This window comes from Chlorocebus sabaeus, chromosome 24 (genome assembly GCF_047675955.1).
Source record: "Chlorocebus sabaeus isolate Y175 chromosome 24, mChlSab1.0.hap1, whole genome shotgun sequence".
In the NCBI taxonomy this organism is placed as follows: Eukaryota; Metazoa; Chordata; class Mammalia; order Primates; family Cercopithecidae; genus Chlorocebus; species Chlorocebus sabaeus.
The window spans coordinates 70,284,990-70,309,456 of NC_132927.1; the positions used below are offsets into that span (position 1 = coordinate 70,284,990).

At 51.7% G+C, this 24,467-nt stretch overlaps 1 protein-coding gene across 2 annotated transcripts; it reads left to right on the forward strand.

The window, feature by feature from the left end:
- The first annotated feature begins 6,251 nt into the window (after positions 1-6,251).
- On the forward strand, positions 6,252-23,476 carry CCDC197 (coiled-coil domain containing 197). Of its 2 annotated transcripts, XM_073010824.1 has the most exons (7): positions 6,252-6,838; positions 7,265-7,501; positions 8,842-8,924; positions 10,426-10,604; positions 12,788-12,925; positions 15,158-15,274; positions 18,883-19,137. In XM_073010824.1, exons 2-7 carry the CDS (start codon positions 7,398-7,400, stop codon positions 19,084-19,086), a joined length of 825 nt encoding a protein of 274 aa, XP_072866925.1. In that variant the 5' UTR covers positions 6,252-6,838; positions 7,265-7,397; the 3' UTR covers positions 19,087-19,137. The 2 variants fall into 2 exon arrangements, with proteins under 2 accessions (XP_072866925.1, XP_072866926.1); XM_073010825.1 differs by lacking the exons at positions 6,252-6,838; positions 18,883-19,137 and adding an exon at positions 23,432-23,476 and having other exon boundaries at positions 7,280-7,501.
- Positions 23,477-24,467: the final 991 nt, after the last annotated feature.

Below are 24,467 nucleotides of genomic sequence, written 5' to 3' on the forward strand. Positions count from 1 at the left end.
CTGCCCTTAGTGTTCCTTTCATCCTGAAGCACGATTCCATCAACCGTCATGCCAACATTAAGAAAGTGGTTTTAATAGCAAGAGACTTGCCGTGTGGGAAGTTGTTCAGCTGGGACTGAGGCAGGGGACACCGGAAGAGACTTATTTGGATTCAACACAAGAAAGGGCAGATGTTCTAGTGGTCACAGTGACCCAGAGGTGGATGAGGAGGCTCCCTTGGGAGGGGATGAGCTGCCCATCACTGAATATATGAAGTGAACAGGCCGTTCTCATTGACTGAGGTCCTGGTAGGACAGACAGTGTGCTGAGTGCCTTAACTGTGTCATCATCAGGCCGTCACAGCTCCATCACACAGGCACTGTTGTTGTCCCCCACTTACAGATGAGGAAACAGAGGCTCAAAGAGATTGAGTGATTCATGACGGTTACGTAGGTGGTTGGTGGGAGAGTCGTGACTCAAACCCAAAACCGTGCATCTCCAAAGCTCTGTTTGTATGCATACATCTATTGAGCGCCTGCTGTGTGTCCAGTACTATTCTTCTAGACACTGAGACTCAAGCAGGGACAATTCAGTCCCAGTCCTTGACCTCATGGAGATCACATTCCAGTGAGGAGGGAGAAAATCCACAGTAAGGAGTGCTAAAATAGAGCTACACAGGGGTGAGGTCACCAGGAGTAAGCTGGGTCGGGGGACCTGAGATGGTCAGGGAAGGCCACTCTGAGGAGGTGGGTTCTGAGCTGGGATCTGGAAGACCAGAGGGAGAGAGTACTATAAAGAGTTTAGAGACTTGTGCTCCAGCCCCAGGGAAGCACAGGTGCAACGGCCCTCGGCCAGGAAGGAGAACAGAAAAGCCACTGTGAGAAGAATGGGCAAGGGGGAGCCAGAGCATTTGGAGCCTCGTCAGCCAGGACGTGAACTTCATCTGTCACTTTTTAAAGTGGTGGTGTGCTGCAGCCAGCTCAGACCAGCTCATAAGAGCCACTGTTAAGTCTTCAGGCATTTTGCAAACCGGTTGTTAAATTGTTAGTAGCTTGAAATCGGCCATGGCGGGAGGATTGACACTACAGAAATTGATGGATGCCATAAATCTTGGCTTTTCTCCCGCTTACTGTTGACTTGAACATCACTGGTTTTGGCAGGGAAATGGGGAGATCTGGTTTTCGCTTTAAGATGAGCTCTCTCTGGCTGCCAGGTGGAGAGTAGCCTGCAGGGGACAGGAGCAGAGAGAATAGCAGGGAAAGCCAGTGCTTGCTCCAGGTGGAACAAGCGTAGGCCAGTGAAGAGAAGTGAAGAGATTCCAAAGATTTTGGAGGCAGAGTTAACAGTCTTGCCGGGCCAACCTCAACCAAGAGGTTCATAGCAGGAGGTGACAAGGTGGCATGGAGGGGCATGACTTGAACCCAGGCCTGCAGGGTCCGTAAACTCATTCTGTGGCCACACCTCAGTGATTCTTCCTAGGAAGGTGGCGGTTCTGGGATGAGAGAAAACAGCTGATGATTGCTCCTCAGCCCTGGCTCCCTCTGGTCAGAGCAGCCCCTTCCCACACTGCCTCTTGGGAGGGCGTCTCCTGAGAGCTACTCTATGGAGGTGAGGGGTGGCAGGATGTCAGTATCATAGACACCGGAAGGCCCAGCTCTCCACTGTGGCCTCTGGGACCATGACCAGAGCCTCCGTCCTCCCCCACGGGAAGGCCCTGTCTTGGGAGTACTGAGCTGGAGACAGCCTCGCAGTGTCCTAGGACCTGCTTGGGTGATTCCCCAGCTCTGGGACCTGGAGCTTTTCCTGGTGCAGAGCAAAGATGAGGTTAGGGGCACAGGGAAGTGGGTGCTGGGCCAGGCTGGGGGCCTCAGAGGAGGCGGGGTCCCAGCACAGCTTCCTGGGCCCGGGATGCCCTGGGTTTACCTCTTGTGCCAGAAATGGAAGGAGGGAACAGAGGTGGACTGCTGAGATTCTGTCTCAATGGGGGAGGAGCTATGTCGTGCCAGCTCTTAGTAAAATTCTGGCCTAATCAACAGGCCAAGTTTGTCTTCCTTGCACCCTCTCACCCATTCCCACCAGAACCACCTTTGCCAGCCAACCCCAGCAACCTCTGTCGAAGCTCCTGTGCTCTTGTGTTAGGGGATCGGGTCATTGTGATCCTCTGGACGGAGAGAGAAGAGATGGGCAGGAAACAAAACTAACGTCCATCGAATCCCTATGACGGGTCAGCTCTGGGCTGCTTGCTTTCCTAAAGGGTCAGAACAGACACTCTCTTAAAGAGTTGTGCTAGTTTAAAAGTTGCCCCTTTTCCCTGCCCCTAAGACATAAAATGTTCATTTATATCTTTCTAGACTTTCTCCTATGCACACTTGGGTTAATTCCACAAAAACGAGAAGATGCGAAGTGTTCTATGTGGATTATCTCATTTAATCCCTATGTGCTATTACCCACACTTTGCCTTTCAGGAAACTGAAGCTCAGAGAGGTCAGTGCTTTTCCTGAGGCCACACAGCTGGTAGCTCTGCCTCAACCCACAGCCCCACTCTGCATCCTGAGCGTCAATGGCTGAGGAAGGGCTGGCCTTGGCCCTGTCTGGGGGCATTTGGGGTTGTAGACCAGATGGGGTGAATTCTGCAGAAGGCCTGATCAGGCCCTTCCTTCTGCTGTGCCTGGTGACCCACGCCTGGTGGCAGATTCCAGCCCCAGGAGTCCTTGTTAAGGTTTTTGAAAAGGGGTTCTGGCCGGGCGCGGTGGCTCAAGCCTGTAATCCCAGCACTTTGAGGGGCCGAGACGGGCAGATCACGAGGTCAGGAGATTGAGACCATCCTGGCTAACACGGAGAAACCCCATCTCTACAAAAAAATACAAAAAACTAGCCGGGCGTGGTGGTGGGCACCTGTAGTCCCAGCTACTCAGGAGGCTGAGGCAGGAGAATGGCGTAAACCCGGGAGGTGGAGCTTGCAGTGAGCTGAAATCCGGCCACTGCACTCCAGCCTGGGCGACAGAACGAGACTCCGTCTCAAAAAAAAAAAAAAAAAGAAAAGGGGTTCTATTGCCATTTAATTGCAGCTTTGTCCTTGAAGCAGGTTCCCAGCTCCCAAGATTCCCAGCTGTCTGTAACAGACAGACTTGCCTTGGATTTCTCTTGCCCAAGGCCCTGGGTAGAGGCTAGTCTGGGAGTTGGGAGACCTGTGCCCTCACCGCTGTGTAACCGTGGCAGCTCCTGTCTCTCTGCCTTGATCATTTCTTTTCTTAAGTTCCTTTCACCTCCATGTAAGTGCTTGAGTCTTCCCCTAATTAGGGAAGGGTGGGGTCTGCTGGTTGGGTGAGGCTGGGGAAGGGCAAGGAAGAAGAGGAAGAACCAGGGTGGTGAAGAGGCGTCTGAGGCAGGCTGGTGGGTTTTAAGGAGCAGAATGGAGAATAACTAGGTCTAGAATCCCTGGACCTGGGTCCAAATCCCAGTGAGGGGCGTATGCAGTTATGCAGGATCCGTACTCACAAGAGTCCACATTTGGCTTTATCTTCTGCTATTGCATCTTGAAATTCTTAATTTTTGAGCAAGGAGCCCAGCGTTTTCATTTTGTACTGAACCCCACAAACTGTGTAGCCAGCCCTGTTACCTTGTATTAACTGTGTACCCTTGGGCAAGTTACTTCGCCTCATAGACTCAGTTTTCTCGTCTGCAAAATGGAGCAGTGCTACCACCACCCTAGAGGACTGTTCTGAGAATGAAACGAGAGACTCCCAGTAAAGAGTCAGGCAGTGGTGAATCCGTGACAGGACTCAATCCCTGGTGCTTGTGACAGTTACTCTTTAGGGGCCTGAGCGGGAGAAACGTCTCCCAAGGAGCCGCAGCCTCTGCCAGCCTTGTCTATTGTGCTCTCTCAGCACCTATGGGACACTTCAGGCCAAAAATGCAATTGTCACTGGAAAGCAAATAGTGCCACCATCCCCACTCCAAACCTACCTTCCCTCCCCCACCTATGGCTGTATGGGGTCAAGTGGTTTACAGACTTTAACTTCTGGGAAGTAAAGTCCTGGAATGTTTGAGCGTGGGAAGGGACGTGGGTCTGGCGCGCCTTCTCCAGCATCTGCTTCTGGCCAGAGGAGGGTCAGTGGTCTGCCTGTCCCCAGTGAAGGTCCCATACCCAGAGGTGCTAATGGAGTCTTTCCCAAGAACAGCCTCCTGCTGTAGGATCCCCTATCAATCAGCTTCAAGGTCTTAACAACTCAATCTCCCAGATGGTTCTGGATCTTGACTTTCTGGATTAATATCGGAACTATTTTCTAACAGTGAGATTTTGGGCAAGTTACTTAGCCTCTCTGGGCCTCAGTTTTGCCCTCTGTGAAATAATAGCTTTGACCTCAGTGTGTCATGAAGATGAATGAACCCCTGCATGGAAGTGCTTAGACCTGTGCCACACAAACATGAGTCACTCCCGCTGCCACGCAGCCGGCCTCACCCCTACTCTGAGCCAGAGAGCATGCTCAGAAATGCCCTGAACATTTCTGAGTGGGCAGAGATGGTGATGAAGCTGCCTCCTCCTTAAGCAGGCTGCTTTCTGAACCAGCTCCGGCTCTGTCCCTGTGACTCTTTCCAGAATTTGTTGGAAGCCAGCACTTGTTGAAAGTTCCCAGGCATCTTGGTGGCGGGAACTGAAGACTTGGGGGTGATGGGCTGTACCAGTTACAGGGCTGCAAGCAAAACAAGGCCCCTACAGAGTGGTACCCTCAACCTCTCCAGAGCTGGGGATGCAGCCCAGTTATCCCTGAGCCTCCACGGAGGAGCACCTGTGGGTTCTGTTGCTCAGCTGTCCTGATTCCCTGGGAACAGCACCAGGGTTTGCACTGGGAAACTTCCAGGCCGCACTGCAGGCTCCTAGGATATGACTGTCGGTCCAGCCAAGGGGCGGGCACATGGCCCAGGCTCAGCCAATTGGGCATCCTCTCTTGATTCTTGAGAATGGAGAAGATGATAAAAAGGGGTTGGGAAGGATTCATTCTGGGGACGCCTCCCTGAGTTCCTGCTGCGTGGATCTCCAGGGCTGCCCTGGGCCCCTGTCCTCTCTGGATTTGCAGCTGGATTGATTCTGTGCCTCCCTACAGCCTCCCGTGCATCCCTCCTTGCCCAGAGTAGCCCGGGCAGTCTCTGCTGCTGGCTGATACCCTTTGGCTCCTGCCAACACCTTCACCAGCCATGGTCCAAACCACTCCCACCCTGATAGCCCCCTTCTGCTTTGAAGGCTCTGTCTACGGTTTGCACAGGCTGTGTAAGCTATTCTGTGCCTCCGAACTTTTGTCCCTGCCATTCCTTCTGCCAGAATGCCCTTCCCACCTTCTCCTCTCATTCTCATCCTCGTGAAACACCTCGGACACTGCCGATTCTGGGGGACTCCCCCACCCCTCCTCGAACTGGGCCGACTCCTTCTCTGGGCAGCCCCAGCCCCTGAGCTCCTCTCCCTCTGCATCCATGCCGCCCACACCTGCATCCACCTCCCTGCTGAGTCTGAACCCAAGGCCAGAGCCAGGACCCTTCACCTTCATTCTCAGTTGGTGCTCAGCACATAAGCGAGGGACTCTAGGACCATGGGGAGGCAGCCCCGGGCACCTGTCAGGGACTCCTGAGTTGGCAGGGGCTGATCTCACTGCCTGCTGGTGAGGGGTCGTGAGGGGGATGAGTCCAAACCCCTGCCCCTGCCTCCAGCCCAGCCCCGGCCCTGGCCCCAGCCCCAGCCTTTGATCCAGATCTTGCCCCAGCCTTGCCCCAACTCCAACCACAGACCTGAAACCCCAGCCCTTGCTCTGCCCCCGAATGGACCCCGGCCTCTCCCTCATTCCTGGCCCCTTCTCCAGCTCAGGCCCTGCCCTGGCTTCTACCTCCTTCACCCTCTCTGGGGACCTTTCCCACCCACAGCGTTCTTCCCGAGTGGAGCCCACACTGAGCTGTGACTTCCCAGGAGTCATCTGAGGTGACCCAGCTCTGAGCCAATGGAAGCCTTTGAGGGGGAAGGCCAGGCCAGCCAGCATGGTGGTGAGTGTGGTGGGGGTGGGATGTCAGGGTGGGCATGAGGCCCAGCCCTCTCCACCCCACCGTCCCTGGTGGCACAGGTCCAGTAGCTCCAACAGGAGGTTCAGGGCCAAGTATAGGCAGGGGCAGTTCCCAGACGTGGGTCCTTCAGCTTGCTCCCACCCCCTGCACGGAGCCAGCCCTGGTCCTGAGCCACGGGTGGGGCTGAGCCTTGGGGGGCTGATGGGGAAATGCCTGAGCTGCAGCCACCAAACTCAGGTGGGATGGGGTCGAGGGAGAGTCCCAGGACAGGCCAATGGGAATTGGGCAGCCCATAAAGCAGACCAGCCTGGATAGAAAGGACAAAAATAGCCCAAGTTTCCCATGGGGTTGCCAATGCCCTTCCTCCCCATCTTCTTGGGAACGGGACTGGGCGGTGGGGGTGGGAGGTTTTAGGACCATGGAGAATCTGGCCCTCCACAGGTGGATCCTGCAATGGACACATCATGAGGACAGAAGCCAGCATTGTGATGTCACAGCCTGGCTGTGGCTTTGTGCTCCTGGAGCTGTAGGTGAGTCAGCTAGGCCCCTTCCTCCTACAGTGCCTGTCTACCTGTGTTTGATGCTTGGGCCTAGAAATTCGGTTGACTTTGTAGCCCCTCACCTTCTCTCTTCAACGCACTGGGCTGGTTCAGCAGTTGACCAATGAAGGTCATGCTTGCGTACCAGCCTTGGGCGAGTGGCCCAGGAACTGTTTGCAAGGCTGTGTTGAAGCTACTTGTAACTAGACCATCTTCCCAGCTTGACCATGAGCTTGTTTGAAGCATCTCTGCTTAGTCTCCACTGTAGTTCTGCAAGCACTGTACGAGCTCAGAGCATGTAATGTTGGTTAAGTGAATAAATGTGTGGATGGGGGTGGGTGGGCAGAGATGATAATGAAGCTGCCTCCTCCCTAAGCAGGCTGTTTTCTGAACCAGCTCTGGCTCTGACCCTATGACTCCTTCCAGAATTTGATGGAAGCCAGCACTTATTGAAAGTTCCCAGGCATCTTGGTGGCCAGGAACTGAAGACTTGGGGGTGATGGGGCTGTACCAGTTACAGGGCTGCAAGGGAAACAAGGCCCCTACAGAATGGCACCCTCAACCTCTCCAGAGCTGGGGATGCAGCCCGAAGACCTTGGACTTGGGATTTAATGAGCCCTGGGTCCTCATCCAGTCCTGCCAGATGACCTTGAACTGGTCACAGCCCCTCTCTGAACCTCTGTCTCCTTTTCTGTGAGGTGGGGATGCTAGCACTGGCTTCCAAGGATCCGAAGAAGAAGCTGCAGTTGTGACTGTTCCTTTTTGGTCTGTCTTCATCCTGTCTGGCTCACGTGGCTCCTGTCCTCCTGCGTAGCTTGTGGCAGTGGGGTGATGGCAGCCATGGACACAGGCCAGAGAGCTGGCCCAAGCAATCCTGGTGACAAGGAAGAGGACCTTCAAGAGCTGTGGCAGGAACTCTACCAGCTCCAGGCTAAGTACGCATTGTGCCAGCCCTGCCCCAGCCCCAGCCCCAATGCCTCCCTGGTGGGCTAAGTGGCTGGACTGAGCAAACATGTCCCTGAGGAGGCCAGGACAGGGGGTGGATGAAGAGGGCAGTGTGGTCTGGAAGCAAATAGGCGTGGCAGGGCTGGGCGACAGCTGTGATGGGAGAGAGAAGAGGTGTGGCTATTGCCCTTTGACCTCAGATCTTGGGTCAGTCCTGGGCCTTCTGCTGGCTGGGCCTCTACATCAGGAAGGAGGACTGTGGGTGACCATCCATCTGCACCTGTCCACTCGGCCCCTCTAAGGCCAGTCTACAAGATTGCCGCCTTGACTCTTAGTGGGGACCCTGGGTCCTCACCCCATGAGGATGGGAGGTTGGGGAGATGAAATTTCAGACTACACACAAAAACCTGAATTAGATGCAAAAGGACGTGTCTCTGCAAAGTTTTATGAAGGGCCAACCATTCCAACAGATTTTGAGGGCTTCCTGATTCCGATAAGATTTAGCACCGTCATGGCTCACAGGGCCCCATGTGATATCTGTGGGAAGGATGATATTGTTCTGCACTTTTCAGAACCATATGGATGAGAAAGGGGGGCCCACAGAGGCAGAGTGGCTTGCCTTGGGCCACTCAGAGACCCCCAGCACAGCCCCTGTTGGATAGCCAGAGAATGGGTTGGGAGCTCAGCCAGCTGGCCAGGCCACGCCCTGCTCTGGTCTCTGCCCTTGACTGCTGACCTTGGCTGGGTCCAGAACAGGTGACCTGTTGGAGACTTGCTTAGGGATTCCCCGAAGAGTCAAGTATGGCCAGGCAATAGCACGTGGCCCTCTCCCCTCCGGGGATTGGTGGGAAACCCACCTCTGATGGAACGCTCCCAATGCACTTGGTGCCCCATGCATGACCCTGGTCAGCAGCTCACATCACCCCTGCTGTAGATGGGCTACCCAGGCACAAAGAGCTGAAGCACTTGGCCCCGCATCACCAGCTAGTAGGTGCTGGCCTGTCTCCCGAGATGGGAGGCACCTGCACAGCCTCCAGAGGAGGCATCATAGACTCTGGCCAGAAAGACTTGGCCTTCAAGTCTAGGCACCTTCTTCGCTGCCTAGGAGATGCTGCTGTGGGCATTTATTTGACCTGCTTGTGGCTCAGTTTGCTCAGCAATGAAATGAAGGTGGAGAGATTCCTAAGTCTATGGCCAACTGATAAAGTGGTACGTGGCCGGCCCAGGGCAGGTCCAAGCAGGAGATCACAGAGGGTGGCCCAGGTTTGTTCATAGGGGTCCTATATGACCTGGGAGCCTCCAGGCCATGTTCTTGCATCTGGCTCTACAGGCAGAAGAAGCTCAAGAGAGAAGTCGAGAAGCACAAGCTTTTTGAAGACTATCTGATTAAGGTCCTTGAGAAAATCCCCGAGGGTACGTACGCAGCTTCCTCGGAAAGCCCTTTCTCTCCACAGCCGCCTCCTGGCTGCAGGACTGCCACACGGTGTGTGGCCTCATGGAACTAGAGCTGCTCATCTACAGAATGGGAACCCACAAAGGCCAGCCCCACAGTGGTGGGGAAGGGTGTAGACAGCCGAGTCTGACTGCTTGGTCCCAACCCTAGCTCCACTGTCGTTAACAGTGTGGCCTCTGGCAAGTTCTCAAGGCCTTGATTTTCTTATCTGTACAATGGGAAGAGCAATATTTGTGTGGACTAGATGAAGTCATCCTTTATAAGCATAGCACAGGGCCCCGCATATAGCTAGCACTTGGTAAACATTGACCATTATTATTATTATTTTGTTTGTCTTTGGATTTGTGTTTTTGTTTTGCTATTATTAACTAAGAGTATAAGGACATCTGAGATGAGGTTTTGTGTGTTGTTTTATGAGTACTGAAAACTCATTAGAAAAGGGAAGGGGAGTCACATATTTATTGTCATCATTATTATTTCAACACCATCAATAATACATAATTATTACCATTTACTAAATATGTGCCCTGTGCTAAGCTTTTTAGTAAATCTTTTTATACCCCTCCTATGAGCTTTGCAGTACTGTGTTACTCAGGCCCAGAGAGGGTAATGAACTTGCCCAGGGTCACCCAGTCAGGAAGTAGTGGTGCTGGGCTCAGACTCTGGTCCATCTGACTTCATAGCCACTGTACTAAGTGCTAGAATGAGAGGAGTTATGGAAACTCCAAAACCTCTGCCTTGGAGGTCAGGGAAGGCTTCATGGAGGAGGTGACCTTTCATGGGGCTCAAATGGGTGTAGCAAGGGAGAATGACCCTGCAGGCAGAGGGAGGGACACAAACGTAGGCAGCAGCCACAGGGCTGCCAGGTGGGTTTGGGGGTGGTGAGCTCCGGGCTGCTGGGAGATGTGGTTGGGAGGCTGGGGATATATACTGAGTAGTGAGCCAAGGAGGAGTCAGGGCTGCAGGTCAAGCGAGGGGCTTGCGGCAGACCCAGCACCCAGTGCTGCTCGTGGTTTGGGACCTTCCTAATTCAGCAGTTTTGCCTGTTCAACTCATCCAAAATGCATACCCATCAGGACTTGGTACTTGCTCACCCAGGACAGGAACAATTCCTATCCCCTTCTCAGGCTCCCCCAAGCAGCGACGTCTCCTTGAGGGCAGTCTCCTGCCTCGCTCGGTAGTCTCGATCCAGAATCCCTATCTCAGTCTCTGGCTGAACTTTCCAAGGTTGAGGCTTCCTTTGAAGTGGAGGGGGCGGGGCGGGGGGGGGGGGAGTGGGGGTGCGTGCATGGATGGCAAGCCTGGAGAGCTGCGGGACCATCCTACTGTCTTGGGGTCAGCCTGGCATGGACTGTCCTGCACCTCTCAACTTTGTGGCCCCAGACGGAATTCCTGGCCACCTTGTTGGCATGGCCCATTGCAGGGGCACCCACCCATCCGGCCATGGCGCTGTCTCCATAGGCTGCACGGGATGGGAGGAGCCGGAGGAGGCGCTGGTGGAGGCCATGGTGAAGCACTACGGGAAGCTCTTCACAGCCAGCCAGGACACGCAGAAGCGCCTCGAGGCATTCTCCCAGATGAGCCAGGCCGTCCACCGGAGCCTGGAGTCTCTAGAGGAGGGTCACAGGGCTCTCATGGCGGTAACAACTGCCTGAAGTCTGTTCCATTCCCGGTGGCCCAGGGAGCTGGGGGCGTGGGGCCCCCTTTCCTGCGCACCTGGAGGGTGCCGTGGCATAATGCTGGAGGGCCCTGGGTGGGGCTGTCGCTCCTGAGCCGCCTTCTGTATCCCCTTCCTCCCCGCTCTGCTGCCTGAGGCTCAGCTCGTGCCTAAAAGTTGTTCTGCGTGGTAAAAAAGCCATGTGTCCTGGATGCAGAGGGACTGGATCTCAGCTCCCAATTCAGCCACCCACTAGCTGTACGACTAGTTTGTATCCTCTCTGAGCCTTAGTTTCTGCATCTGTCAAATGCGGGCAACACATTCTAGCTGCTAGGGTCCTTGCGAGGCACCAACACAAACTGCCTCAAAGTCAGTGCCAGAGACATCATTTCCCTCCCCTTCCTTTGTGGTTATCTCATAATAATTAGGACTTCCGCTGGGAGGGATGGGCACTCCAGGTGGAAGAGCCTGCCCTAACAAAGGCGTGGCATCATGAAGATTCGTGCAGCCACGGGGACCGGGGACTTAGGGATCCCAGAGGAATGATCACAGGCTGGTTGGTTCACTGCAAAGGGCTACTGCGTGGTGTTTGGAGAGAGCATCTGCCCCCTAGTGGCAGCGTTGCAAGCCTGCACCACTTTGTACCATTTGGAGAATGTGATTCATTGATGGGCTGGGCACTGCGTGAAGCACTTTACGTGCTTTATCTCACTTAAATCTCACGTGAGCACCTCCAGGTAGGTGCTGCTATTCCAAAGGCTGGGACTAGAGAAAGGCAAGTCCAGCCATGCTATTCTTCCCATTTTCGGAGAAAAGTAAGCCTCAGAGAAGTGGGGCCACGGGGGTTATGTCCTGCGTCTCCTTTTCTTTTTCTTTTCTTTTCTTTCTTTCTTTCTTTCTTTCTTTCTTTCTTTCTTTCTTTCTTTCTTTCTTTCTTTCTTTCTTTCTTTCTTTCTTTCTTTCTTTCTTTCTTTCTCTTTCTTTCTTTCTTTCTTTTTCTTTCTTTTCTTTCTTTCTCTCTCTCTCTCTTTCTCTCTCTCTCTCTCTCTCTCTCTCTTTCTTTCTCTTTCTTTTTCTTTCTTTCTTTCCCTTCCCTCCTTCTTTCCTTCCTTCTTTCCTTCCTTCCTTCCTTCCTTCCTTCCTTCCTTCCTTCCTTCCTTCCTTCCTTCCTTCCATCCTTCTTTCTTTTTTTCCCTCTTTCTTTCTCTCTTTCTCTCTCTCTTCCTTTCCTTCTTTCTTTCCTTTTTTTGGGAGACAGGGTCTCACTCTGTCGCCCAGGCTGGAGTGTAGTGGCGTGATCTCAGCTCACTGCAGCCTCCGCCTCCTAGCCTCAAGCGATTCTCCTGCCTCTGCCTCCTGCATAGCTGGGATTACAGGCGTGTGCCACCACACCCGGCCTGTTCTGTATCTTTCAAATTCCTATCCCACAGGGCCTGGCTGGGAGCATGTGTTAGTTCCTTCTCATGCTGCTAATAAAGAAACACCTGAGACTGGGTAATTTCTAAGAAAAAGAGGGCCAGGCATGGTGGCTCATGCCTGTAATCTCAGCACTTTGGGAGGCCGAGGCAGGCAGATCACTTGAGGTCAGCAGTTCAAGATCAGCCCGGCCAACATACTGAAACCCCATCTCTACTAAAAATACAAAAATTAGCCAGGCATGGTGGTGTGTGCCTATAACCCCAGCTAATTGGGAGGTTGAAGCAGGAGAATCACTTGAACCCAGGAGGCAGAGGTCGCAGTGAGCCAAGATTACACCACTGCACTCCAGCCTGGGCAAAAAGAGTGAGACTCTGTCTCAAAAAAAAAATAAAGAAAGAAAGAAAGAAAAAGAGGTTTAATGGATTCACACTTCCACATGGTTGGGGTGGCCTGACAATCACGGTGGAAGTTGAAGGAGGAGCAAAGGCATGTCTTACCTGGTGGCAGGCAAGATAACTTGTGTAGGGGAACTCCCCTTTATAAAATCATCAGGAACTGGGGCTCAGGTAAACTCCATCAGCCTGGACATGCCCTTTTCTGCATCTCTGGTCCCTTGAATGGCCCCAGCCACCCGGAAGTGTTCCTTCCTCCTATCCTGTCATTAAACATACTACCCTGGGGACTCAGACCAGGGCACATGCCCTGGAGGGTTTGTTGTACCAAGATGACCCATTCCCTCTGCGTCAGAGCCTCAAGATCCGGCTATATCAGCTGCAGAAGAAGTGTCACCGCAAGCAGGAGCAGTGGTGGAAGCTGGAGCACAGCATCACTTACCAGAAGGACATTGACTTTGACGCAAACACACACACCAGCAGCAGCTATAGTGTGAGTCCAGTCTTTCAGCCTGGGGGTGGGGCTAGGGGTGGGGAGGGGGAAGCTGATGCCTCCATTGTCACTCCCAACACACACAGACACACACACACAGACACACACACACAGAGCCAGACACATAGACACACAGACACACACACACAGAGCCAGACACAGAGACACACAGACACACACACACACAGACACATACACACACACACACAGAGCCAGACACATAGACACACAGACACACACACACACAGACACATACACACACAGACACACAAACATAGACACATACACACACAGACACACACACACACAGACACACACACACAGAGCCAGACACATAGACAGACACACACACAGACACATACACACACAGACACACACACACAGACACACACACACAGAGCCAGACACAGAGACACACAGACACACACACACAGACACACACACACACAGACACACACACACAGACACACAGAGCCAGACACATAGACACACAGACACACACACAGACACACACACACACAGACACATACACACAGAGCCAGACACAGAGACACACAGACACACACACACACAGACACATACACACACAGACACACACAGAGCCAGACACAGAGACACACAGACACACACACACAGACACATACACACACAGACACACACACACAGAGCCAGACACAGAGACACACAGACACACATACACAGACACACACACACAGACACACACACACAGAGCCAGACACATAGACACACACACACACACACACACAGACACACACACACAGCCAGACACAGAGACACACAGACACACACACACACAGACACACACACAGAGCCAGACACATAGACACACAGACACATACACACACAGACACACACACACAGAGCCACATACAGAGCCAGACACATAGACACACAGACGCAACCAGACATATAGACAGACACACACAGCCAGACACATACACACAAATGCACAGAAACAGACACAGCCAGACACACACAGACACACAGAAACACAGACACAGTCAGACACACACACAGACACACACAAACACATGTACAGACACACAGACACACGCAGAGATATACATAGAGACAGACACACACACAGACGTACCTGCACCACTTACTTCTCCTTGGTGACAGTTTACTTTTGAAGGACCTCTTTTAGAGGGGTCAAATGTTACTTTACAGATGGGAAAACTGAGGCCACAGATATTTCAGGACTGAGCTGTGCCAAGAACCGGAGCCGGGATCCACCGGCCCAGTCCCAGGGCTTTGTGTTGTGCCGAGCACTTAGTCCTTGTATAATGTTTGTGGTTAATAATAAAATAATGGCATTTAAGTGAGTGGTTATTATGCACTGTCTTCAGCAACCCTGGTGTCTCGCTGATCATTCCAGGCAGTGCTTAGCACAGAGTCTGACCTGGAGTAGGTGTTCTTGAATATTGGTAAATTTTACCCACACTCATTTTACAAATGAGAAAAATGAGGCTCAGAAAGAACAAGTCATGGCCAAAGTCCATGGCCATGAATTCCAGGGATTCCAGAATTCAGCTTTGCACTGCCCCTTACTGGCCTTGGGAATGTGGTCTGGTCACCGCTGGACCCCGGTTCCTCACCATAAACGGAGGCAACAGTCTATGTTCTTCTGGCCTCAGGGACTGTGGGAGGACACTTGGGACCATGGCTTGGGCACAGGGCTGCACTGGGCACACCTTCTCTGCACAGGATGAGGTCCTGGAGTGAGTGTGAGACCTGCTCAGGTCCAGACTGACTGGGCCTCGGGGGTTCTGAGTTTGAAGACGAGGCTTCCAAGGCAAGGGGCTTAGGGAGGGAGCTGGGTGGGGGGTCACAGTCTACAGAGCCCCTTTAAGGTCTTTCTCTCTAAGCTGCTGCAGCACACCAGGATCCTGGAGGTCTGAAGTACAGGACCCCACTCCATGCCCCTTCCCAGTCCTCAGATTCTAACGAGGTATGGACCCTGATGCCTCCAGCCAGGAAACCCTTCTGAAAGGAGTTAGTCCAGCCTCTCTCTTTGCAGGGGAGGATGCTGAGGCTCTGAGGTGGGGAGGAACTCAACCAAGCCCCGCAGGAGAGGAATACAGACCATGATGAGAAGGACACTCCCGGCGTCCCAGCTCTGTCCACGACATTTTGCTGGCTGGAGTGAGCTGGGGCAGGGGCAGGGGATGCTGGGAGAGAGCCTGAGCCGCCGCCGCCTCTTTCCTGCAGGATCAGCTGCTCAGCTACATGCAAATGACCATCACCAACATGGCCCGGCAGTGCTGCCCCTCTGCCCACAGCATGCCCAAGAGCATGGATCTCTTCTCCAAGCTCAATCTGATTAAGGTAAGGATAGACAGATGGCCGCGGGGCTCCTGACTGCCCCAGGCAAGCCTCCAACTTGAGCTAGTCCTGCTCCGTAGCTCAGGTTGCATTTGTGTTTAGCCCCCCATCGGCTCTTCTTTCCATAGCTACATGGGTGCCTGGTGCAGTAAGGTCCTAAGATCTCTATTAGTCTCCCAACAAACTTGAGCACCCACTAGGTAAAGGGTCAGTGTAGAGGATGCATAGAGGAACTTCCCACCTGGTCTTTATATGTAGCTCCACTCTGACACATCACACACACACACACACACACACACAGACCCATCAACATCCACATGTGCTTTCTGCACACCAACACACATGAGACACACACAGACACACCTGCAAACAAGCACACAAACATCAACTTGCACGCACAAAGATGCAAACAGGTATGATCACACTCTTACACATATGAGTACGCTGGCAGCAGGCATTTCAGAGACTGAGGGAGCCTCTTGCACAGGGTCCTTATCTGAAACTTCACACTGTAAGTCCACTGGGCTTCTCTCCTCATTGCCCTCATCAGTCAGGATACTGTTATTGCAGTAACAGAAAACGTGATCAGATTGGCTTTGATTGACAACACAGCCTGTCTTTTTAAAATAATAACTTTATTGAGATATAATTCACAAACCATAAAATGTATCCCTTACAATTATGCACTTTGGTGTTTTCAGTATAGTCAAAATTGCATAGCCATTACCCCTGTCTAATTTCAGAACCTTTCATCACTCCCAAAAAGATACACTGCGTCTGACTGCTTTCATTTAGCATAATGTTTTCAAGGTTCATCCACGCCCTAGCACGAATCAGTGCTTTATTTTTATGGCTGAATATTCCATGGTATGGGCCTATTTGTATGGATAGAACTTTTGTTTATCCATTCATCAGCTGACGGACATCTGGGTTGTTTACATTCCTTAGGTATTATGAATATTGCTGCTATGAACATTTGTGTACAAATTTTTATGCAGAGATATGTTTTCACTTTTCTTTGGCACATACCTAGGGGTGCAATTTCTGGGTCATCTGTTAACTCTATGTTTAGCATTTGAAGAACTGCCAAACTCTTTTCCAAAATGGCTGCACCATTTACCATCCCCATGATCAATGTACGATGGTTCCAATTTCTCCACATCCTTGCCAACATTTGCTATTGTCAACCTTTTCTAATTTAGCCCTCCTAATGGGTGTGAAGTGGCATCTCATTGTGGTTTTGATTTGCACTTCTCTGATGACTAATGATGTTGAGTATCTTTTCATGCACTTATTGGCCATGTGTATCTCTCCTCTGGAGAAATATCTATTTAAATTCTTTGCCCATTAAAAAATTTGATTTTTTTTTTTTTTTTGGGACGGAGTCTCACTCTGTTGCCCAGGCTGAAGTGCAGTGGCACATCTTGGCTCACTGCAACCTCTGCCTCCCGGGTTCAAGCGATTCTCCTGCCTCAGCCTCCCGAGTAGCTAGGACTACAGGCATGCACCACCACACCCAGCTAAGTTTTGTATTTTTATTAGAGATGGGGTTTCACCATGTTGGCCAAACTGGTCACGAACTCCTGACCTCAAGTGATCCACCTGCCTCGGCCTCCCAAAGTGCTGAGGTTACAGGCATGAGCCACTGTGCCCGGCCTATTTGTCTTTTTTTAGTTGAGTTGTAAGAATTCTTTTTGCGTTCTGGATATAGGTCCCTTATCAAATATGTGATTGCAAATATTTCCTATCTTGCATGTTATCTTTTTACTATCTTGATGGTGTCCTTTGAAGCACAGAAGTTTTGAATTTTGATGGAATCCAATTTGTTTGTTTTTTTGTTTGTTTGTTTGAGACAAGGTCTCCGTCTGTCACCCAGGCTGGAGTGCAGTGGCGCCATCTTGGCTCACTGCAGCCTCCGCCTCCTGAGTTCAAGCGATTCTCCTGACTCAGCCTCCCCAGTAGCTGGAACTACAGGCATGCGCCGCCACCCCACGTGGCTAATTTTTGTATTTTTTGGTAGAGAATACACCTGGCCATGTTGGCCAGGCTGGTCTTGAACTCCTGACCTCAAGCGATCCACCTGCCTCGGCCTCCCAAAGTGCTAAGATTAGAGGTGTGAGCCACCGCATCCGGCCAAGAATCCAATAGTTTTACTTTGGATATGTGTATGTACTTGTCCTTTAGGTGTCATATCTAAAAAGACATTGCCTAATCCAGGGTTATGAAGATTTACACCTGTTTCTTGTGAGAAGTTTATAGTTGTTGCTCTACTGTTTAGGTCTGTGATTCATTTTCAGTTGATTTTTTAATATAATGTAAGGTAGGGGTCCAATTTCATTATTTTGCATGAGGATATTCAGTTGTCCTGACATCATTTGTTTAAAAAGTTCTATTATTCCCCTTTGAATTTTCTCAGTACCCTTGTCAAAAATCAGTTGACTGTAATATGAAAGTTTATTTCTGGATTCTCGATTCTATTCCATTCATCTCTATGACTGTTTCTATGCCAGTACCATACTGTCTTGATGACTGTGGCTTTGTAGTAAATTTTAAAATTGAGAAGAGTGAGTCTTCCCACTTTGTTCTTTTCTGAGGTCATTTGGCTCCTCTACCAGGGCACATCTTGTGCCATGAGTAGAAGTTTTGTGCCTGGGTGAGTTTCAGGCATGGTGTGATCCTAGGCTCAGTGGCATCATCAAAGACCCATCCTTTCCATACTCTCCTGTCTGCCACCTTTAGCATTGACTTCATCCTAAATCAGAACACGCTTACCTCATTTGAGGCAGGTTCAGTGCAGATGTCCAAACACAGGATACTTAGCTCCCCAGGAACGCTGAGGGGCAGGTCTCTTCCCTAGCGTCCAGTGCAACAGTCAGCAGTGAGCAAGCCTGTGGCTCAGTTAAGGAGGTCTTCAGGAACCTCACAGGCAGGATCGAGGCCACTGTATGGCACGACTCAGTGGGCACCATTCAGTTGAAGTCTGTGTAATTGGCATCCTTAGTTATATACAGCTTGTAACTTATTCATATCGCAAAGAAATGAGATTTCTGAGTAAGGACACATTTGTCTAAGTAGTCATAGTGTTTTAATTTCATCTTCTTCCCAAGAAAAAGGAAGAAATTATGTGGTGATGTCACAGGGTCCCAAGCAACAATCAGTTTGGGCCTCTGGATTGACATCTGTCAGTCACTCAGCCAACATAAACTGAGCCACCTGAATCTGCTCAGCATTCTGCTAGGCAACGGGAGATGGAGGCTCATCTGGTCCTTAAGAAATGAATGCCCTTCAGAGAGGGAGACTGCGGGCAGTCAGGGTGGGCTTCTTGGAGGAGCAGTGAGAAAAGGCAGGCAACCACATTCAGGAAATTACACCAGGATCTGGACTCCTAGTCATCCAACTCTGTCACTCCTGGCTGTGCCACATCAGACAAGTCACTTAACTTCTCTGAGCCTCTGTTTGCTCATTTGCCCAGTGGCATTGATATCACGTCTTTTGCAGCGCCCTTGTGAGAGTTAAAGAAGTAGGTCAGCCTTTGACGATGCTTTGGTCCCTAGGAAGTAGCGTCCAGAGGCCAAAACACTGTCAGGTGAGAGATTTATTTTCCCTCCCAGGAGTTCATGTTGGACAAAATGGAGACTGTAAGACTGATCGCACTGCTCACGGAACCCAGAGTGTGCTGGTCTTGGAACAGCCTCAGGGACCAGGGGCTCAGAAGACACTCCAAACCCTTCAGGAAATGTCCAAGGAGCTGGGTTTCCACCCCCAGGACCCCCTTTCCCAGACCCCATGCTTCAGAGTGCTCCAGCCTGTACTGACCGGCCTACGCCTTGCAGGCCCCGTAGCATCACGACTTCTCCTTACCTGCCTGCCTCCTTTTCTCACCACCAACACCTCCAAGCCAGTGGGAGAGAGTCTGGGGGCATTGAGGGGGTGGGCAGGGTCCTGGGCTCAGCTGGGGTTGGGGGTGCTGGTCCCCATCCTGGGAGATTGGCAGGGATCCAGGTAAGGCCTGCATGGGATCGGAGAGAGAGAGAGGCAGGTTCCTGAGTTGGGGGCAGCGGCCAGGCTGGAAGACCCTGGGCTGAAGACTCCCCACCTGGGATCTGGGGTTGCGTCTTTCACTTTCATGGTGGGTTCCTGAGACTGAGGAGCTTTGGACGAACGCTTGGCTATTGGGAATGTCCCAGTCACAGGATACTGTAAACAGCCACCAGGGCCGTGGGATGCATAGGAGTTCACCTTGCCCACAGCAGTCTGCAGAGCGAATGGGGGCGCTGAATGTGTAGGGGCATCTCATCACTGGCTTCCAGAAGTTGAGTACCAGGTTGGTACCTTCTGCCCATCCTGCAGGTGTCTGAGCTACCTGGAATGGATGGTGCTCTCAGGGAGACCTTGGCAAGGCAAGGCGCCTCTCTGGGCTGGTTTTTCTACCTGTAAAATTGGGAGAGAGTGCCGGACATGGTGGCTCACACCTGGAATCCCAAGCACCTTGGGAGGCAGAGGTAGGAGGATCACTTGAGCCCAGGAGTTCGAGACCAGCTTGGGCAAATAGGGAGATCCTGTCTATAAAAAATTAAACAATTAGCCAGGCATGGTGGCACACACCTGTGGTTCCAGCTACTTAGGAGGCTGAGGTGGAAGGATCACTTGAGCCTGGGAGGCCAAGGCTGCAGTGAGCCATGACTGTGCCACTGCACTCCAGTGTGGGTGACAGAGCGAGACCCTGTCTTTAAAAAAAGGGGGCGGTGGTGAGGAACTCTAAGCCCCCCACTCCAGTCTGACATTCTAAGTCAAGTTTGGAAGAGCCAGGTCTGCACAGAAGACACTTGCTTGCTTTCATTGTGCCACTGGGGTAAAATCATTTTAGCAACCACCACAGTCCCAAAAATAAGTCAGCTCTAGAGGTCAGCTGCTGTTAATTTATCTATCTAGGTAAAGGCAGAAAGTTAAGAGCAGCTGCTGAGCTGTAAACAGTGGTGAGTCAGCACATGGACTTTCAAAAGGGAGTTTTAGAAAAGAAAAGATGCTGTCAGCTGAGAACCCCGAGAGCCCGCTTGACTCCAGGTGCTGCTGGGAGAGGGTGGGGGATGAGTCAGGCTTGGCCAGGGAGCTAAACAGGAGAAGAAGGAAGGCTGATTGTGGCCAGGTTTTAAGAGTAGTGTGGTTATATTTTGGCGTGTTTTTTGTTTGTTTTCTGTTGTTGTTGTTTTTGAGACTGAGTCCTGCTCTGTGACCCAGGCTAGAATGTAGTATCTCAATCTCTGCTCCCTGCAACCTCCACCTCCCGGGTTCAAGTGATTCTCCTGCCTCAGCCTCTCAATTTGGGATTACAGGCGCATGCCACCATGCCTGGCTAATTTTTACATTTTTAGTAGAGACGGGGTTTCACCATGTTGGACAGGCTGGTCTCGAACTCCTGACCTCAGGTGATCCACCCGCGTTGGCCTCCCAAAGTGCTGGGATTATAGGTGTGAGCCACTGTACCCGGCGAGTAGTGTATTTTAAAAGGAGAACCAGGAGGGAGCCTCTGTTTCAAGTTTCTTATCTCATAGACCTTCAGAGGAAAGAGGGCACCTCAGGTAGGGCTTGAGTGGGATTTCAGAAGGAAGAGGCTGCACTACAGAAGAGCGACAGAAATGCGGGAGTAGGGACTTGCAGTTCGACTGGAGCAGGCGGAACCCCCCGAGCGGTCTGAGAAGGTGGGCTGGGGGACCATGTGGGGCCCCAAACGCCAGGCCATGAGGTTTAGATTCCATCAAGGGCGGTGCACGGGGAGCCTCACACACTCATGCCTCTCTGTTCTCTGTCTTTCCCACTCTTTCCGAAGCAAGCTAAAGTATTCCATTAACCTTCCCCAGTGCAGAGGACTAAGCGGGTGGTTCTTAGGTTTGAACACATGTCAGAAGGGCTTGTATCAATGCAGAGTGTGGGCCCAACTCCAGAGCTTCCAGGTCCTAGAATCTGCAGTTTTAACAAGTCCCCAGATACAGCAGATACTGCTGGTCCTGGGGTTACATTTTGAGAACCGCTGCTTTAGCGTAATGGCAAATCCTACGTGCTGAAGCCGGGCACTGCTCCACCGTGACCACCAACTCCCCCTGCCTGGACTTCGGAATTCCTTCTGCACGATGGGGCTGGACCGGGCATTGCAGGAGGGCTGCCCTAACCCCGTCTCACCTCCTGGCAGGTGCTGGAGAGAGCACTGCCTTCTACGCCCAGGGTGCAGTTCTCTGGCTTGTTGGCTGTGTCTTCGAGGGCTCTATGTTGTTCCGTCCCCCGTCACCTGCCTGCTGTGTACCTGTCGTACTTGATCTAGCTCAGACATTTTGTCACACTCCTCGGGGAGGAGGGTGATTGGAACAGTTGCTTGGCATGGCAATGACCTGGCCACCAATCAACATTTGCAGACAGCATCTGGGTATCTTGGGAGCTCCCAGCCTTCCCTGGGCAGGGCTGGGGCCATCAACTGGACACAGGGCATTGCGCTTAACAGCATGGCTACCTCGGGCTGCTGGTAAGTACCAGAATGCTGTTTCTCCTTTCTTGGCTTTTTACCATACAGAAAGCTCACTCCATCCTGACCCTGCACCTTCAAAGCACTTTTCTCATAGGTTCTATATTAGCTGGAGAAGAACCTTCAAGGGCATTTGGAGAAAAAATAAAAAGCACTAGTTCAGGTACCTTATGAAATGTCATTTCATCCGACCTTCCAGCTGGACCATGGGATCCCAAGACACCAATAGTCCTGGGCTTGGACATTTTGAGACCAAGAGCTCGTTACCTGCCAATGAATCCCAGCTTTAAGAACTTCAAGCATGAGAAAATTCTTCCCACAGACCATCCTGGAACAATTGGATTATTGCCAAATGGCTGCTGCTGGGGAAATTGGCTCGTGGGAGGGGGGAATCAGATTGTGTTCTTTTTCAAATTGTGTTCTATCATTCTTTTGAGCAGTGGTTTTCAAACTTTAGTGTTTCACTGAAACCACATGTGACACTTGCTAAACATGGAGAGAACTGCGGCTTCCTCTCAGAGACTCTTTCTAGGGTGAGGCCCAGAAATCTGGATTTTAAGCAATCTCCCCAGGTGATTCCAACACAGACCGCTCTCAAATCACAGGCAGAGAAACCCTGGGCATCTGAATGTCTGTCTTCCTTTTCCTTCCTTTTCTTTCCTTTTCCTTCCTTCCTCTTCCTTCCTTCCTTCCCCTTCTTTCCTTCCCCTCCCTCCCTTCCTTCCTTCCCCTCCCTCCCTCCCTCCCTCCCTTCCTTCCTTCCCCTCCCTCCCTCCCTCCCTTCCTTCCTTCCCCTCCCTCCCTCCCTCCCTCCCTTCCTTCCTTCCCCTCCCTCCCTCCCTTCCTTCCCCTCCCTCCCTCCCTCCCTTCCTTCCTTCCCCTCCCTCCCTCCCTCCCTTCCTTCCTTCCCCTCCCTCCCTCCCTCCCTTCCTTCCTTCCCCTCCCTCCCTTCCTTCCTTCCCCTCCCTCCCTTCCTTCCTTCCCCTCCCTCCCTCCCTTCCCCTCCCTCCCTCCCTCCCTTCCCCTCCCTCCCTCCCTTCCCCTCCCTCCCTCCCTCCCTCCCTTCCCCTCCCTCCCTCCCTCCCTCCCTTCCCCTCCCTCCCTTCCTTCCTTCCTTCCCCTCCCTCCCTCCCTCCCTCCCTCCCTTCCTTCCTTCCCCTCCCTCCCTCCCTTCCTTCCTTCCTTCCCCTCCCTCCCTCCCTTCCTTCCTTCCCCTCCCTCCCTCCCTTCCTTCCTTCCTTCCTTCCCCTCCCTTCCTTCCTTCCTTCCTTCCTTCCTTCCCCTCCCTCCCTCCCTTCCTTCCTTCCCTCCCTCCCCTCCCTCCCTCCCTCCCTCCCTTCCTTCCTTCCTTCCTTCCCCTCCCTCCCTCCCTTCCTTCCTTCCTTCCTTCCCCTCCCTCCCTCCCTTCCTTCCTTCCTTCCTTCCTTCCTCCCTTCCTTCCTTCCTTCCTCCCTCCCCCTCTCTCTCTCTTTCTTTCTTTTGACAGAGTCTCACTCTGTAGCCCAGGCTGGAGTGCAGTGGTGCAATCTCAGCTCACTGCAATCTCCTCTTCCTGGATTCAAGCAAGTCTCTTGCCTCAGCCTCCTGAGTAGCTGGGATTATAAGCACCTGCTTCCATGCCCAGCAAATTACTGTGTTTTTAGTAGAGACAGGGTTTTACCGTGTTGGTCAGGCTGGTCTTGAACTCCTGACCTCAAGTGATCTGCCCGCCTCGGCCTCCCAAAGTGCTGCTATTACAGGTGTGAGCCGCTGCGCCCAGTCCTGAATGTCAAAAAGAAGAAAATTTGGTCCATATTCACCTGGTCTCCAACAGGGAAGGACTTTGAAAGCATAGAACGACAGGAGTAACACCCAAAAACAATCTGGCCACATAAAAGTTACAAATACGCCCGACGCAGTGGCTCACACCTGTAATCCCAGCACTTTGGGAGGCAGAGGCAGGTGGATCACCTGAGGTCAGGAGATCGAGACCAGCCAGGCCAACATGGTGAAACCTTGTCTCTACTAAAAATACAAAAAATTTAGTCAGGCATGGTGGCAGGCACCTGTAATCCCAGCTACTTAGAAGGTTGAGGCAGGAGAATCACTTGAACCCAGGAAGTGGAGGTTGCGGTGAGTTGAGATTGCACCACTGCACTCTAGCCTAGGTGACAGAGACCCTATCTCAAAAAAAAAAAAAAAAAAAAAGTTACAAATACATCTACTTCAGAGCACATCAAAATATCAAAAGCCAATAAGTTGGGGGGAAACGGTGAGGAATTTGGGAAAGGATCAATGTTTTTGATATTTTAAGAGCTCTTAAAAAGTATTAAAAAAAAGATACCAGTTGCTCATATTCAGCCAATCATGACATAAAATGGCCTATAAACATAAAAATATTTCAACCATACAATTACTGCCTGTCAAAATAATTTAAAGCTAATAGACAAATGCTTTTAAGATAGGCTCACTGTAGAATTGTTTGCATAACCTCTCCGGAAAGCAATTTGCTAAGAGGTCTTGAGAGGCTTAAAAAATGTTTATGTTCTTTGGCTCAGTATGGTCGGCCCTCTGTATACACGGATTCCACACCTTTGGATTTAACCAACTGCAGATCAAAAATACTCCAGATTCAACCAGCCCCAGATCAAAAATATTCAGAAAAAAATCCCATCTCTACTAAAAATACACAAAAATTTATCT